At 48.2% G+C, this 17,864-nt stretch overlaps 2 protein-coding genes across 2 annotated transcripts; one reads left to right on the top strand and one right to left on the bottom strand.

The window, feature by feature from the left end:
* Window positions 1–13,709: 13,709 nt before the first annotated feature.
* Window positions 13,710–14,881, top strand: LOC127345553 (probable esterase PIR7A). The gene is made up of 3 exons (XM_051372041.2): window positions 13,710–14,154; window positions 14,226–14,366; window positions 14,448–14,881. The coding sequence occupies exons 1-3, from the start codon at window positions 13,774–13,776 to the stop codon at window positions 14,733–14,735; spliced, it is 810 nt and encodes a 269-aa protein (XP_051228001.1). The 5' UTR covers window positions 13,710–13,773; the 3' UTR covers window positions 14,736–14,881.
* A 107-nt stretch (window positions 14,882–14,988) lies between these two features.
* On the bottom strand, window positions 14,989–17,711 carry LOC127345552 (psbP domain-containing protein 7, chloroplastic). The gene is made up of 3 exons (XM_051372040.2): window positions 17,302–17,711; window positions 15,722–15,941; window positions 14,989–15,448 (listed from the first exon to the last, which is right to left on the bottom strand). Exons 1-3 carry the CDS (start codon window positions 17,612–17,614, stop codon window positions 15,130–15,132), a joined length of 852 nt encoding a protein of 283 aa, XP_051228000.1. The 5' UTR covers window positions 17,615–17,711; the 3' UTR covers window positions 14,989–15,129.
* Window positions 17,712–17,864: the final 153 nt, after the last annotated feature.

Genomic DNA, 17,864 nt, shown 5'->3' with positions numbered 1-17,864 from the left:
AGTTTGTATCAGGATCCCTTGTATCGTAGCTTGGAAAAAATGGTTCTTAAAACCATTAGTGTGTTAACTTGTAATGTGTGCTGTTTGCAATGAATGAAAGTGTTGTTTGTTGTCAACATTACAAAGTATTCAAGTTTTAAACTATTTGAACTTACTCAAAAAAAAGCCATAGAAAATTCCCTCTTATCTCATGATCTATCTCAATGTTCAGATGGCCCCTCCAACCCGTAGCACAAATCAGGATGCCATGGTGCAGATGTTGCAAATCATGTTGGAAGATAGAGAGGCTGAAAGAGCTGAACGACAGGCCAACATTGCAGCACTTCAACAACTTGCTACAACAACCATGGCCATGGAAACCATGATCACCCTGGGTCAAAGCTGAAGAATTTCCAGAACACAAACCAACCAATGTTCAGAAAGACCGAAGAACCCCTCGATGCCGATGATTGGCTCCAGACCATGGAGAACAATCTAGAAGTTGCGGGAGTCGAGGCCGCAGAAAAAGTCTTGTTTGCCACCCATTACTTAGCAGGACCTGCAAGATCCTGGTGGACCAGCACCCGTGCCATGAATGCCGGCCAAATCATGACTTGGGCAGATTTCAAGCTCAAGTTCAGCAAATATCACGTGCCCCCGGGTCTGATAAAGAAGATGAGGGATGAGTTCCGGGAACTCAAGCAAGGTAGAATGTCTGTGGTAGAATACCGCGACATGTTTCTCACACTGTCAAGGTACGCCCCAGACGAGACCGACACCACCAAGAAGAGAAAGGAAAGGTTCCTGAATGGACTGCATGATGAGATGCAGACTGTGTTGGTCAACATCCCCTTTGCCGACCTTGAAGCCCTGGTAGATTCAGCCATCCAGATGGAAGGCAAACTGCATCAAGCCAACGAGAACCGCAAGCGCCGCCTGATGAATCAGAGTGGGCCCAGCAATACCCCAAGGTATCGCCCCAGCTCAAGCGGAGGATTCAACCCCAGGAACAACAAGCCCAATGCACCGATGTCATGTCCGGGTTTTCAGAACCGGAGTGGAGGACACCCTAGGCTAGGAGGCCACAACAACAACAACAACAACAACAACAACAACAACAACAACTTCAACCGCGCCCCGATGAGAGCCCCCAACAACAACAACCCCAACACCGCTCCAAGGACTGGGAGCAACACTGTCCCTGTCGCCCCCAAGGACAAGTCCACCATCACTTGTTATGAGTGTGGAATAGTGGGTCACTACTCCAATGAGTGCCCCAAAAGGTTAGCCAAGACCACCCCCAATGCCTCTGCCCCTTCTCAGCAGCAACGCCGTGTCTCCACCGGCAGGAAGTTCACCCCCAACAACCCGAACAACCACGGCGGCCGCCTCTTCCACATGAACGCCGAGGAAGCCCAGGAAGCACCAGATGTAGTGCTGGGTATGTTCTCTGTTAAATCAATACCTGCAAGAGTGTTGTTTGATTCCGGAGCATCGCATTCGTTTGTTACCGAAGATTTTGCATGCACTAGTAAGATTCAACAAATCAGTTTGAAACATGTAATGATAGTTCAAATACCTGGTTCAACTACAAAAGGTAGAAAAATTTGCAAAAATGTACCCATCAGAATCCATGAAATAGATTTTTATGCCAATTTAATTGTTCTGGGAACAAAAGGTTTGGAAGTAGTACTGGGTATGGATTGGATGTCGAAACATCATGGATTAATTGACTGTGCCAAGAAGGCCATCACCATGACTAGTAGCACCGGTATATTAGTAGAACATGTGTCTGAAAGGCTGCCCAAAAAGTTCACCTGCAACCAGAGTTTAGTCAAGCCAACCTTGGATCAGATCAGGGTCATCTGTTGATACCCCGATGTGTTTCCTGATGATCTACCCGGTATGCCCCCAGATCGGGATATCGAGTTTATCATCGAGTTAATCCCTGGAACAGGACCTATAACCCAGAGATCCTATAGCATGAACCCCGCAGAGTTAGTGGAACTGAAGAAGCAACTGGATGATATGATGTACAAAGGTCTGATTCGACCAAGTGCGTCGCCTTGGAGATCCCCAGTTTTGTTTGTGGATAAGAAAGACAGTGCCACTCGTTTATGTAAGGATTACCGTAAGCTTAACGATGTCACCATAAAAAATAAATACCCTTTGCCAAAGATAGAAGACCTGTTTGACCAGCTGACCGGTGCCAAAGTATTCTCTAAGATTGATCTTAGGACTGGTTACCATCAACTGAAGATTTTTGCAACCGATATCCCCAAAACTGCCTTCACCACTAGATATGGATTGTATGAGTACAATGTCATGTCCTTTGGATTGACCAATGCCCCCGCTTATTTCATGAATCTCATGAATAAGATCTTTATGAACTTTTTGGATAAGTTTGTCGTTGTCTTCATCGACGACATCCTTATCTATTCCAAATCCGAGGAAGAACATGAGCAACATTTGGAAGTTATCCTAGAAACTCTTAGGCAACACAAGTTGTACGCCAAGTTCAGCAAATGTGAGTTTTGGTTGAAAGTACGATTCCTGGGACACATCTTGTCTGCAGGAGGAATTGCCGTAGATCCGTCTAAGATCAAAACCATTGAGGAATGGAAAGCCCCAACCACCCAGACTGAAGTCCGTGCATTTCTCGGATTAGCGGCATATTACTGCAGGTTTGTTGAAAGATTTTCCAGCATAGCAAGACCAATGACTCAACTGTTGAAGAAGGACAAGAAGTTTGACTGGACTGATAAGTTTGAAGAGAGTTTCCAGCAACTCAAGCGCAGATTAACCACAACCCCAATATTGATCATGCCCGATATCACCAAGCCATTTGACGTCTATTGTGACACATCCAAGATTGGTCTTGGATGTGTATTGATGCAAGAAGGCAAGGTGATATCATACCTGTCAAGGCAACTGAAGCAACATGAGCAGAACTATCCAACCCATGACTTGGAGTTAGCAGCCGTAGTCTTAGCCTTGAAAGTTTGGCGTCATTACCTCATGGGTAATCGATGCGAGATCTATTCGGATCACAAGAGCCTGAAGTATATCTTCACCTAGAAGGAACTGAATATGAGGTAGCGCAGATGGATAGAGTTAATCAAGGATTATGATATGGAAATTCACTACCACCCCGGCAAGGCCAATGTGGTAGCGGATGCCCTGAGTAGACAACCGATTCAGTTGAACTCCATGATCGCAGAAGAACAACCTAGTTTGTATCAAGAATTTGAACAGTTTAGACTTGAGCTAGTTAGCGAAAGATTCCTAGCGAGCATTGAGCTCCAGCCCACTTTGATGAGTCAAATCAAAGAATCCCAGAAGGGAAATGCCAGCACTGACGGAATCAAGAGTCAAATAGCTGCATGAAAGGCACCAGGATTCACCGAAGATGAAGGAGTTCTATGGTACAACGGACGCCTATGTGTGCTGTCAGATTCAGAGTTAAAGCAAGTCATTCTGAAGGAAGCCCATGATACCCTGTATTCCATTCACCCCGGAGGAACCAAGATGTACCAAGACCTGAAGGAACAATTTTGGTGGCACGGACTAAAGCGAGAAATTGGAAGCTACATCGCCAAGTGTGATAGCGAGTCAAAGCAGAACATCAGCGACCCGCAGGACTGTTGCAACCATTACAGATTCCCGAATGGAAGTGGGACTCGGTAGGAATGGACTTTATCACAGGATTGCCAAATCAAGTAGAGCAAATGATTCTATTTGGGTAGTGGTCGATAGACTAACCAAGGTCGCCCATTTCATCCCCGTCAAGACCACATACCATGGCCCAAAGCTAGCTGAGTTATACATCTCCAGAATAGTCAGCCTGCACGGAACCCCGAAGTCCATAGTGTCAGATAGAGGATCTCAATTCACCTCAAGATTCTGGCAGAAAGTGTATGAAGGACTAGGAACCCGGCTGAATTTCAGCACAGCTTATCACCCGCAGACTGACGGACAGACCGAGAGAGTCAACCAGATACTGGAGGATATGTTGAGAGCCTGTGTGCTAGAGTATGGATCCAAGTGGGAAGACTGCCTGCCTTACGCAGCATTCTCGTACAACAACAGTTATCAAGCCAGCTTACAAATGGCCCCCTTTGAAGCTCTGTACGGAAGGAAGTGCCATAACCGTCTGAACTGATCCGAAGTCGGAGATAGTCAAGTCTTCGGCCTAGATATTCTCCGCGAAGCCGAAGAGAAGGTTCACAAGATCCGTGAATACCTCAAGACCGCCCAGTCAAGACAGAAGAGTTACGCCGACAAGAGACGCCGAGAGATGACCTTCGATATCGGAGATTTCTGTATCTCAAAGTCTCACCCCTCAAAGGATTGCAGAGATTTCAAATCAGAGGAAAGCTTGCCCCCAGATATGTAGGACCCTTCAAGGTTCTAAGTCGCCGAGGAGAAGTTTCATATCAGCTTGAACTACCGGAAGAAATGCCCGCTGTGCACAATGTGTTTCACATATCACTACTTCGGAAGTGCTTAGAAGTGCCAGAGAAGACGGAGGTGTTCAAGAACATCGATCACAGATCGGTGGATATCAACAAGGACTTAACGTATCACGAAGTACCTATTCACATCCTGGAAGAAGCTTTCAGAACCACCCGCACCAGAAGTATTAAGTTCCTGAAGATTCAATGGAGCAATCATACCGAAGAAGCCACATGGGAGCGAGAAGAAGATATGAAGAAGAAATTTCCCGATCTCTTTAGTACCTTGTTTTCTTTAAGATATCGGGACGAGATCTTTTGTAAGGGGGGAGGGTTTGTAACATCCCAAAATTTTCAATCAATGAGAAATGGTGGTTTCCAAAATTCAAATTTAGCAACCAACAAAAACTTATATTTTTGCATATAGTACTATGCATAGTGTTTATGCATCTGTGTGACATTGCCATGATATGTGTTTGCAACTCTTACCAATGTACTCAAACCCTAACTTTGATCCCTTGTGATCACAAAGAAAAGCAAAAACAAAAAGAAAAAAATAAAAGTTAGAAAATCACAAAACCCTCACATATGGTTTATACCATTTTCGCAAATCTTGAACCTAGACCATTTTGGCTTGCACCTTTGGTTGGAGATGGTTACTAAACACTTATAAACACTTTTGAAATCAAAGAAACTCAAATCAAATCAAATTTGAATTCAAAATGAGCTCACATGCACTAATGGTCAAATCTGCCATTTTTAGCATGATGCCCACTTTGAGCCTCTGTATTTAGAGATTCTTAAACCAAACAAATCCAACTCTTTGCACCTCATCCAATACCTCATCAAGGAGAACAACTTTGCTCAAGAACACCCCTGCAAACTCTCTCTGGATTCAAAGATATGATCAAGCAAAGTGGAGACTTTGAAGCAGATTCAAGATTATGTGCATTCTGGATTTTTGCAAATCAACTCAAACTTGACCACCACCACCACCACTCTACTCCAAATCTTATTCAAATCAATCCCACCAAAATTCACTGCAAAATTCCAAACTTTTGTTCTTGCGGCCATTTGGTCGAACATTTTATGTGCATAAACCTGCCAACTATGTGCATTGCAAAATCCAGTGGATAATTGCCTCCACCATCGACCCTAGGTCATCACCTGTACTCCTTTGACCCCTCTACACCTTGCCAAGCACCAGAGACAAGAAATGGTACACTCATTCGTCACCAAATTGACCAAACCATGCCATGTCGTGGCATGACATGGACACACACATGCGACCCTACTCCCTGGTTCACTCCAACGTGCACGACCTTTTCCACTCTCTTCCTCTCACTCCCCTGCACATGTTAGACACGCTCGTCGGCGCGTTGGTGCACCACACACGTCGGCACGAACGCGCCCAGACATGCACGCGCACGCCAGAGCGTGCACAGACACGCGCCAGAGCACGCTCGGCCACGACGTCACCCCGTACCCCTCTCTCTGCGTCACCAACTCCCCAACGTCACCCTCTATGCCGCAGACATGCTCGCTGACCCGTGGGAACGATGTGCGCGATGCCACCGTCGACGCCATCCGCCGGTACCCGCGACAGAGACCGCACGCGCCCATCCTCATTTTCGCCTCGTTTTCACCGCGATCAAGCCCTGCGTCACCGCCGTGACGTCGCCGAGCCACCTGCGTCAGCGCCAGTGCCCCAGCTCCCCTGTAGCGACGTCGCCGCAGTAGACATCACCGCTGAGCCTCGGCCTCTCCTCGCCACTATAAAAGGAGGGCCACCCGCTCCAAATCAACCACACCACCAGCCTCCCCTCTCATCACGACCTCTCCTCATCCGCCCACCGCTGCACATTGCCCACTAGCGCCGCCCAATTTCACCACCGTAGCCGTAGCGCCGCCGTGGAAGAAGGAGGAGCTAGGAGCTGCCCCAGGAGACGCCGTTTGTTCAAGGAGATCCGCCGCCGTCCACAATGCCACCGCCGCACTACATTGTCGATCACCGGAGCCCAGTATCGCCGCTGACCCCTACCTCCGCCGTGCTAGCACTCGCTTCTCACCGCCGACGACGACGCTCCACCGTTCGATCATCGCCTGATCCAACGCCCCACGAGCAGCGTACCGATTCGGTGAGTTAAACTCACTGACGAGTGGCCCCCACCCTGCCAGGCAGCCCACGCGTGCTGGACGCGTGGTGGGCTGGTCTTTGCGTTTTTAAACGGATTAGACCCAGTTTCGTTTCCCGCCAGCCCACTTAATTCAAATTCGACTTTTCAGTTATTTCCAAAATTGCTTACTGGTTCCACTTTCAAAATTGAATAGTTTCAAATCCACTGGGCCAAATTTGATGAATTTGGTATTGTTGGAAAGCTTATGAAAAGCTCTATCCAACCCCACGTGTCTCAGACTTAATTTCGTGGTAGAATTAATGTGACAAAAATAACAAGGCAAAGACTTTTGTAACTTCAAACATTTATTAAAAATCAACCCTAAGTGGTTTTGAGTTGATTCCAACTCTCATAAATCACATTTCACCTACTCCACATGTTTATGTAAAAGCATCACATAGTTGTTTGTATGATCATGGACTAGAGCAAAAGAATGGCTATGTAGCTATTTCTAGTCCATTTAAACTTATCCAAAATGATTTCTCAAATAGTATGAGAGGTTCCCTCTCATTTAAATCATGGTCCTAAGCAATTCAAAGTGATGTGTTGACCTGGTCTATATCATCTCATAATGGATTACTTAGAGACATTAAATTGTTGTAGGAGTAAGGATTAAATTGTATGAGGTTAGCACCTCATTTAAATCATTTTCCCCAAGTGATAGATATGAATTGTTGACCTTGATCAACATGAATTCATACCTTATTATTATTTGAGAAACTTAAATCGTGAGAAGATTCAATGAGAGGAAATTATTTCTCTCTCACAAATTTTCTTAACACACAAGCCAAACCCCATTGTGATTTGTGTTGTGATGCTTGAATAGTGGATGTGAACCAATTGAGTGGTTAGTATAGCCTTAAGACTTGTTTGGTGATTGTATACTTCGTATTCGATTTTAGACGCTAGTATCGAGGAGTTCCAGGAGGAGGAGGTCTACTTCCAGGAAGAAGAAGACCACTTTGATCAGTACACCAACCAAGGCAAGCTAATATTCTAGCAAGTGCAAAGCTCTTCCAGGGCAAGGCACCATTACTACTACTTTATTTTTAAGGATCCAATCCCAAGTTTTATTCTTACAAGCTTTACTTTGGGTATCAAAGTTTATTTTGTTCCTAGCTCACTTTGGTCTAGATATGAAGTATTGCAAGAGTATCAAAGTTAGCCTAGAGCAATACAAGCTAATTAGCACCCCTCATGACTAGTTGCTAGTGCTAAAACTAAAAATGACTACTCTAGATGGGAACATGTGATTTGAAAATGACTTTGCAAACCTTGGAATGATGAGTCATTCTATTGAAAGATTTTGAAGGTGAATGTGACTTGAATGACTTGGTGAATTTGATAAAAACTGATGATTGAGTTGGATGCGATACCATTCCAATTCTTGAGTACCCCCACAATACCTGATTATGGGTAAGGCTTTAGCTGGAAATTTATGTGTCTTATTATGGGTTCCGTCTAAACAAGCGTCATAGAGGTTATGCCGAAGCTGCCTCCGTTGAAAGTGAAATGACATGAAATGAGGTGAATGTACGATCCAAGCCTTGTGCAGTTCCCGGGATAGCAGTTGGCTATCACCGGGAGGCCAAGCTCATGGGGAGAGGTGCCTATACTAGGGTGTGTAAGTGAAAGGTTAATGGTTGATGATCCGCATACTGAGTTATGATTATTCAGGGTTATCCCTGACGGATGTAGTCAAATATTGTGGCACAAGTGTGCAACCTCTGCAGAGTGTAAACCTATTCGAATAGCCGCGTCCGCGGTCATGGAAAGTTGGAAAGGGCATACTGTTCCGTCATCAGAAATTTTCCTCAAATGTGACTTGTGAATTGAATTTGAAGGGTGACTTTGATTTGAATCACAACAGAATTGTGGGAATGACACTAATGTTCCCACTTGAGTTAGTTAACATATGAGGAGTCTTTTACTAAAGTGTTTATGAACTAAAATTGGCTCTATGCAAATAACCTAGAGCTTAGCATACTTTCCCTCAAACTGGTAGTGCTTACACTAGTATTAGTGCGAGTACTTTAAAGTAATCACGGCTGTGTCCCTGTCTATTCAAATGGCCAGACTATGAAGTGGAACACTAGTATGAAGATGACGGCCAGCAGGACGTCTACGACAACTAGGAGCCTCTTCTAACGTCAAGCGTTTCCTGTGGAATAGATAGTCCACTACTACTTCGCTTCCGCTACGTGTTATGTAATGATCAATAGATCAAGTGTTGTAAGGAGACTGGATCATGTGATCCTTTTTATTGTAAGACCATTATGGTGTTGTAATGAATGATGACTCTATGATATTCAACTGTTATGTCTCGCAAAAACAATCTTCCTGGGATTGCGATGTATGGCATAATAGGCATCTGGACTTAAAAATCTGGGTGTTGACACTTAGCATCTTTCTTATTCATACGATATTTAATAGTAGAATGATCAGAGTGCACAATAACTTTAGAATCTACTATGCAAGGTCTAAACTTATCACAAGCAAAGATCACAGTTGATTTTTTTTTACAGTAGTGGCATAATTTGTTTGAGCACCATAAAGAGTCTTTGTCGGGGGTGCTTCCCGGAAATGCCCAGCATGAGGAGCTTAGGGTTGACAGAATCCTGCAGGCTGACACGAGACATCGGATACCAAACAAACGGCGAGAGAGATTTACCCAGGTTCAGGACCGTCGATGAGGTAAAACCCCTTACTTCCTGCATGTTTGATCTTGATTATCGAATATATCGGATTACAATGGGGTAGCCGATAGGCTGTGGTGATGGTCTCGTCGAGAAGCTAAGGTTCTAGTGTTCTGGCTCTGACTTACGATGAATCTACGTGTTGAAGTTGTGTTTCGGGAGACCCTCTCCTGACCTTTATATAACAGGCCAGGTCCCAAGAGTTATGTCCGGACTCGACTAGGTTACAAATATATATATATATATATTCGAATATTTCCTTGTATAGTGTTTTCTTGCCTTGTTCGCCAATAATCCTTCTTCGGATAAGTCACCTTCTCTGGCATCGATGTATAGACCCACCTTGATTGTTGGTAATTTTTATAGGCCCCTAGTTGGGCTGAAGGAGGTAGTGTAATGTTGGTTACCCGAAGGGTAATGCTCACATCGCTAGCCCCCGAGTGACTGGCCGAAGTAAAGCTTCGGGAAGGGACTATAATTGCCTTCATCCGAATGTCTATAGTTTTTAAAAATACTTGATCCTATTTTTTTCTTAAAGTCGAAACTGCGCGTCTAGCACTTTCGATGGGAGTAACCCGAGTCTATAATTGCCTTCAAATTTAGAGATTTTTTTTTTTGAACCGACAAATTTAGAGATGTTGACTTTTGACTAAAGAAATCTAGCTACTTATTTTTTGGAAAAATACCGAACTCAGGTGCACGACTCGGTCCAGTCCAATAAAACTAAATTTCTGCGAAAGGCTAAATAAGCCCCGATTAATTTGCAACTCAGCCCGGTTAGGGTGTACGTCGCGGATACAAACCGACTCATGTACATATGTACCCATCGAGATCGCATCGCTGGGCTGCAGGCGGCGCCGACGTAGACGATGGCCGGCGGGGACGACCGCCTGTCCGAGCTCCCGGACGACCTCCTTCGGCGTGTCCTGTACTTCGCCCCAGTCAAGGAAGGTGCGTCCACAACCGCGCTCTCGCGGCGCTGGCGCGCGCCGCTCTGGCTCTCCTCGGGCGCCGTTAACCTCGAGACGCGCGTGGACGACTACGACCGCTACCACCACGGCGACAAGACCCGAGGTGACAAGGCCAGCTTCTTCTCCCGGCGCCACGCCTTCGTTTCCGCCGCCGTCCCCGTCACGAGGCTCACCGTATGCCTCAAGTCTGACCGCGACGACGCGGTCGGCGATTTCCTCAACGGCGACAGCTACAAGTACCGCGGCGAGTCGCGCGAAAAGGGCCTGATCGGCATCGTGCTCTCCCACAGGGCAGCGCGCGGCGTCGAGGAGCTCCGGCTGGTCGCCAAGGAGTGGAGAAGCGACGCGTACTACAACGGCGAGTTCATCTGGGATCGGGTAGGCCACTACACGGTCACCCTCGACTCCCTGCCGTCACAGACCCTTCGCGTGCTCGAGCTCACCAACTGCAAGGGCCTCTACCAGGGGGAGGCCGCCGTCGTCGTGCTCCCGCGGCTGTCGTCGCTACGGCTGCGCCACTGTTCCCAGCACATTGCCTCTCTCCAAAGCATCATTGACGCCGCACCGGCCCTCGCCACCGTCTGCCTCGAGTCCGTCTTCATCAACATGACCGACACCACAGAATATTCAGAAAGCGGCGACGACGATGATGATGAGGACGTTCGCCGGCCGCCCCGCCTCCGGTGCCCGGCGGCCACCGTCCTCGTCCTGGACAGGTGCAATTGGCACGATGATCGCCTCCGCGTCGAGTATGATGAGGCCATACCCCTCATCACGATGGAGATCGACGCGCCAAGGCTGCATCGCTTCAGGTACAAGGGAGTTCACCGGCCCTTCTCGTTCAGTCCACAGCCGCCGGAGCTAGAACAAGTGGACCTCCAGTTTTTCCCGGATAATTACCGTAATCCAAGGTGCGACCTCGTGACATTCTGGCGGTTCATGCGGAGCTTCAGCAGCGCCAAGGAGATGAAGCTCAGGTTGATCAACCTTGAAAACATTGCCCTCCTTAGGGAGGCGACGCGGGTCAAGCTCCTGCCGGTGTTCCGCCGCCTCGAGCGCCTCGAGCTGCAAGGGGCGCACCGGCCGAAAGGCAAGACCGCGGGGGCTACCATCGCGAACATGCTCCGTTGCTGCCCCGTGCTCCATGACCTCCGGATCAACCTCACTGCGGAGCAGCACGACGACTTCAAAGAAACCCGGTATGTGCACGAATTCCTGGAAAGGAAAATCCGATACGACCGTGACAAGTCCATCAATCGTCTCGGCGGCTGGGGTGATTCACAGCCGGCATTTGCTTCACGAGAAGAAGATATCGATGGTGTTAATTATGAAGAGGTTTCTGACATCCCTGCATTGAGTCGGCAGTGCTCGTCGGAATGCTTGCAGAGCTCCCTCAAGACAGTGAGCTTGCAATTCCAGTCCGACAAGGCTACATGTCTTGGTATCAAGCTCATCAAATTTTTCGCCCAGAATGCGATGCTTCTCCAAGAAATGCATATCGACGCTGGAAACAAAAAGTTACACGAGCACGTCAATCCTAAGATCGAGAGATGGTTCTCGAATCCATCTAAACAGAGAAATTCAGGGGCCACAAGCTTTGTAGTCTTGCCACTCAAAAGGTGACACTGAATTTTGTTGCAGATAGTAGTATAGTTGCACGGGGAGAGGTAGATTCCCCGAAGACTGTTGAGATCCTTCTATTCACAATAATCCTACAAATGCACTGTTTTCTTTTGAAAAAAAAAACTTTGATATATGAACCTCATTGAAACTCAGCTATAGCTGGTCTGCCCCTGCTGACAATAGCTGAAGGTGCTAATAACTACGAGGACGTTTCTGAGATCCCTGCCTTGAGTCGCCCATCTTTCCGCTGCCTGCAAAGCTCATTGACGAGAGTGGGCTTGCGGTTCAGGCTGGAGGAGGCCAACTGTTTTGGGGTCAAGCTTATCAAGTTCTTCGCGGAGAACGCAATGGTTCTTCAAGAAATGCGTATTGACACCGGGAATGAGAAGTTGGGCGACCACATGGCTTGTAAAGTCGAAAGATGGATTGCCGATTCATCCATAAGGAGAGAGCCAGGAGCGTCAAAATTTGTGGTTTTACCCCTCAAGGGAAGAATCTGGAAATGTAAATATTGATGTACTGTAGTATTGTCTTTTTGGTATGGCACCGTTGTAACAGCCAATTTAGCTTTTATATGCATTAGTGGTCCCAGGTCACTGCTACAAAAAGCATGTCATTGTTGCAAAGAAAATCCGAACCTAACAAAAAAAATTATGTATTGTATGTAGCATTTTCAGAAATACAACATGGTTTTGCAACCTTCGCCACCGTCTATGGAGTCATCGCCATGGATGATTCGAATTCGCCGATGTAGGCGCATCTGAATGAATGTAATAATAAGCAATTAAACCTTTAACGGTCAACCTTCACCTACATGCAATATGTGACCTTGTAGATATCGCTCGTAAAAGCCCCTCGTGAAGGCAAACCAGTCCCAAGAGGATCCGGTCAGGCCCAGAATGGGGCCGTAAGGACCGTCGCGGCACCGCAACAGGTTGGTGGCGGCGCCACAAAACCCATCACTAGCAACCTCACCTCCACCTGCGAACAAGTGGAACAGTGTAGACCCGTCACCCCCGAGGGGGTTGGGCGGTGCCACGCTGCCGCCGCCTGCCGTCTTAGCCGCCACGCGGCTGTGTCGCCACTGCCCGGCCGCCACCGAGCCACCACCGCCCTAGACGCACTACCGGTAGCACGGGAGACCCTGCGCCCCTTGCCTGGTGTACGAGTAAAAGCCGGTCCGTCGCCACCGGAACTGCATGGGCTTTGCTTGGCGGCCCGCTCCGACGATGGCGGTTGGGGGAAGAGGGAGTGGAGCCACTCGCGGGCTAGAGAAAGGCGGACGATCTGCGACGAGACTCCACCGGAGCATCACCACCGAAGAGGTCGACCGCCGCCCCAAAACGCCACTCCGGGCGCACCGCCACCTCCTCAACGCTGCCAGCTGGTACCTGCACAACCCTACGCTATGTACAGACGAATTCCGTGGCTCCCCCACCCTCCCGCCGCCGGAGCGGCCGACGAAGAGCGAGGGACCCGGTGGAGCTTCGACGGTGAGGTGGATCCTCTCTCGTTACTGTAGCGGGAGAGGATAAGGTCCAAGGGCCTTTCAAAACAAAACAAAAACAGAATAGGAGAGCGTCGTGTGTAGATTGTGCTTCTAGTATCATTTAGTCGAAATCAAGTACTGACGCTTGCCCCACCGTGCCTGCACTTGAAACTACTCCCTCCGGTCTCTTTTAATTGACTCGAATTTGATATAAAAGTTATACAGTATTAAATTTGAGTCAATTAAAAGACACCGAAGGGAGTACAAATTATGCCACTTTACTTTAGCATACCGGTGCCAATTATTCAATTGTTTAAATTCCTCTCCACCCAATCCTCTGAGACTAGAGAGCGAGGTGAATCCGCGAAAACAGTCCAGTAACCGATGGAGAGCGCCACCGGCGAGGAGCGGGGGCACCGCTTCCTGCTCGTGCACGGCGTCTGCCACGGCGCGTGGTGCTGGTACAGGGTGGCCACCATCCTCCGATCCGCCGGCCACCGCGTCGACGCGCTCGACATGGCCTCGTGCGGCGCCAGCCCGGGGCGCGCCGTCGAGGTGGGCTCGTTCGAGGAGTACAGCCGGCCGCTGCTGGACGAGCTGGCCGCGCTGCCGCCGGGAGAGAAGGCGGTGCTGGTGGGTCACAGCTACGGCGGGCAGAGCCTGGCGCTGGCGATACAGGCGCACCCGGACAGGATCGCCGTCGCCGTCTTCGCCTCCGCCGCCATGCCGGTCGCCGGCAAGCCCATGAAGTTCGTATCCGAGCAGGTGCGTGCGCGCCGACTGCCCCTACTAATACTCGATCCACACCTCCATGATCCTAGCAGTACACGATGTAGTTTGCGCAAGAAAGGGGCCCGGGTTTCTTCAAGGACTGCGTGATCGAGACCGCCGGCGACGATCTCCGGCGTCCTTGCAAGACGTTCCTGCTAGGACCGGAGTACATGGCGGAGAAGCTGTACCAGCTCAGCCCACCCGAGGTGAGATAACCACAACGACGGCGGGATAAACTGTCGGCACCGACTTCTTCCATGCTTCCTCTGACGGCTCCTTCTACGCAGGACCTGACCCTGGCGACGATGCTGGTGAGGCCGTCGAGGCAATTTGTCGACGACACCACGATGAACGGGGAGGGGGTCCTGACGGCTGAAAGGTATGGCGCGGTGAGCCGCGTGTACATAGTCGCCGAGGAAGATGCGTCTTGGTCTCCGGAGTTCCAGCGGCGGATGGCGTCGTGGAACCCCGGCACGGAGGTGAGGGGGCTCGAGGGGGCTGATCATATGCCCATGTTCTCAAAGCCTAGGGAGTTCTCAGATCTCCTTGTAGAGATTGCCAACAAGTACGTTTAAGTCTGAAGTTGAAAATGGCAGACAGCAAACTGAATTGTGATTTCTGAAACTTTCTTCAGAGATCTCAAGAGATGCTTGAGACTAATAATGTATCATCATGGAATGAGATTCGCAATTCTCTATGAAAAAGAAGAGTTCATACATGATACAGGAAATATTTAGATGACATCTCTCCTCTTCTATATAAACCGTGCCTGCGCGACCGCGCAGGGGAAGTGTCAAATGAGAACCAACTTCAGACATCCGAGGTAACAACAAAGAACATTATGATACACAAACATTTACGTTACATTTACATCTCGTCTAAGTGAAACCGTGACCCGTGCAAGGCAAGTTCCAGGCTAATGGATAAAAGGCTCAAGTGTCAGGGATACAAAACTGTGTATTTACAAGATCAAACATCGGTCACTAGGCTGAAGGAATCCGCCATCGCAAAGAACTCTTTCTGAACAGCCTTCCATGCTGACTCCGGTGCCTGGGCATTCAGGGTGTACAGCCTGCCATCCCTCACGCAGCACACGGCGACATTGTGTCGTCGAAACGAAGGGCTTTCAACACAGAACTCTAGCTTGTAGTACTTGACATTGGTCTCGGCATCTTCTCTCAACGAAGCATCGATAAGAGTAGCTCTGATATCTGGATTCCGCTTTGTCCTTGCGATCCTCCTGAGCACCACTTCCCCGACGTCTTTCGGACCACCAAAAGACTCGATCCTGTTTCAAACAGTTCAATGATAGCTTTAGAGGACACGGTAGGCTGATAATTTGGCCAAAGATTTTTCAAACAAAGGACAGCATGCACTTATCTCCCTAAGAACTTTCAGTGGGGTAGTAAAATGTTAATGTGACACGAACTGTATATGATCACGTTTTACACAGCAACTCATATGTAGTACTGTTTAAGCAAGTTTGAAAGATTTTGTTTGGGATCCAACTTATAACGGTCATTCCATAAAGAAACTGCAACTGGCATATAAGTGTACTTACGAGAAGTCTTGTGGGACTGGTGACACAATGACACTAACATTAAGCTCTCCATTGGATCCTGGGGGGCCAAAAGCTGCCACAGGTCCACTGGTATTCTGAGGTCGAGATAACCTCCCATTTGACAATGGTGGAGGGTCTAGTGATCTCTGCTGCTCTGCTTTCCTCACTTGATTGTATAGTATTGTCTGATCTCCAACCCAGTTTGCTGGATAGATGAACTCTGCAGAGTTACAAGACATCAAAGTTAATGCATTTACACAAATTGGCAGATATACTGATACTTTAAATAAATATTTCACATGATTCTTCTTATTGACGCATGTTTTAGATAAAGTAATGTCCACACTTCTGGTATCTTGTTAACCTATCCTTAGCCGGGAAAACATCCAACAGAAAAAATGTTATCTTGTTGGGAATCAGCCACCAGATGCCATCAAGGATCAATCATGTGACATGGAGCACAGGTGGCATTCAGTTCCTGGTTCTAAATGCGGCACCAGATAGCTCATAATCCATAAACGCAATCCCATTGGAGGCATAACATAGCAGATGGGTATAGTAGGCTGAAGCTGCAAGGACCACATTTTTGTAGCCACTCTTGTTTGTGCCACAAAGGACAAAGCTCGATTTTTTGGATGGAAACAAGGAAATGTATAAAATGAAGGTAGATTTTTTTTTCTGTTAGTCCAACAAAAAGAACTCTGTTCACATAAGGGAAGACAAGGAAAAATTGTTTTGACTGTGATAATGGTTCCAGGGAATATCGCCATCAGAAGCATAAAAACAATGAATTGCACTGCAAGGAGAAGAGAATATATTCCAGAACCAACGAGAATCTGAAAAGAAATATACAATTTTCCATTCCTTTTTGTGTGGGTGGGGGATGTGAACACAACACAACCACTTGGCATCACTAGTTCTGTACTTTCTGGTGGGGGCACAAAGTTGCAACCTGATAGCAACATGCACGCGCAGGGGTGCCTTGAGTTCTGTTTCCGTGTGCTGATGGCAAGCATCACCTCGACCGTGCGTCACTTTGCTAGAACGTCAATAAAAACAGAGTTTTTTTTCTTCTCTAATCGCCTTCGTGGCCAGTTTCTGCTTTTATCAAGCATTCTAAACGTGCCCTCATGTGTTACCCTCAGTGTGAATCGGCTAAGCGCTATGACCTAGTATTCAATATTCACCAGTGCTGCCAAAAACCTTGTTGACCCAAATATGTTCTAGTTGTTTTTTAAATTCAAAACTATAATGATTATAACTAGAGTTCCTAACATCCGAATGAACAAAATGACATGATAAATCAAGAAGGATAGCTCAATGTGCTCCTTGTTGAGTGCAGGACTATATGCTATGAAGTCAACTGATGAATATGAAGGAATTCCACTCCCTCAAGGCCAAACAAATCGAAGAAATGAGACTAGTAACATGCTAGATGCGCACAATCATCCCTCGATGCACAAAACCAGCTTCCGGTAATCCGTACTAGTGAACAACAGCAAATGAGGACAGTGGCCAACCTAGCAGGAGATGAGAAGACTGGAGAGGGGAGGTAGATGTTAGCTAGCGGTTAGGATTACCGAATCCGTTGTCTGAGTCGAGGCAGCGTGTGAACCCGCCGACGGGGTAGAGCACGTCGAGCCTGAGCGAGCGGCCGAGCTCCGGGGACAGGCCGAGGAGGAAGCTGGTGACGCCCCCGAAGTTGGCCCCCACGGCGGCCGCCGCCGCCGTGGACGCCCCCACCACCAGCCTCCGCCGGAACACGGACGCCAGCGCCGCGAACTCCTGCGCCGGCGAGGTCGAGCACCGCACCACCTCGCCGCTGCCCCCACGACGCCGGCGGCCGAGCGCCGGGTTGTGGTGCTGGTGCCTCGCCGCGGCTGCTGTGTCCATGGAATGGCCTTTGGGTTGGTCGCGGCGCGGTGGCCGGAGCCACGCGACGGGAGGAGGAGGGGAGAAAGTTGGGTGGTGGTGTGGTGGGGGAACTGCCGGTGCGTCTTTTTATTTTCGTTTTCACTGACACTGTGTTTGGATGTTGCAATTGGAGCTCGGAAATGAATTGGGCCAGAAATTCCATTTCCAAGTTGGAAAGGAAATGGACTGCAATTCCATTTCTGCTGTTTGGATGTATATGGAATTTCTG

This window comes from Lolium perenne, chromosome 3 (assembly GCF_019359855.2).
Source record: "Lolium perenne isolate Kyuss_39 chromosome 3, Kyuss_2.0, whole genome shotgun sequence".
NCBI lineage: Eukaryota > Viridiplantae > Streptophyta > Magnoliopsida > Poales > Poaceae > Lolium > Lolium perenne.
The sequence above is the reverse complement of the archived record's forward strand: the minus strand, read 5'-3'. Positions and strand labels throughout refer to the sequence as shown.

Coding starts and splice junctions, on each gene's coding strand:
- LOC127345552 (XM_051372040.2), bottom strand. CDS start 17,614: ATGGACACAGCAGCCGCGGCGAGGCACCAGCACCACAACCCGGCGCTC. Junction 15,942..17,301: donor CGACTCAGACAACGGATTCG/GTAATCCTAACC, acceptor GTAACTCTGCAG/AGTTCATCTATCCAGCAAAC. Junction 15,449..15,721: donor CCAGTCCCACAAGACTTCTC/GTAAGTACACTT, acceptor TGTTTGAAACAG/GATCGAGTCTTTTGGTGGTC.
- LOC127345553 (XM_051372041.2), top strand. CDS start 13,774: ATGGAGAGCGCCACCGGCGAGGAGCGGGGGCACCGCTTCCTGCTCGTG. Junction 14,155..14,225: donor TGAAGTTCGTATCCGAGCAG/GTGCGTGCGCGC, acceptor TACACGATGTAG/TTTGCGCAAGAAAGGGGCCC. Junction 14,367..14,447: donor ACCAGCTCAGCCCACCCGAG/GTGAGATAACCA, acceptor CCTTCTACGCAG/GACCTGACCCTGGCGACGAT.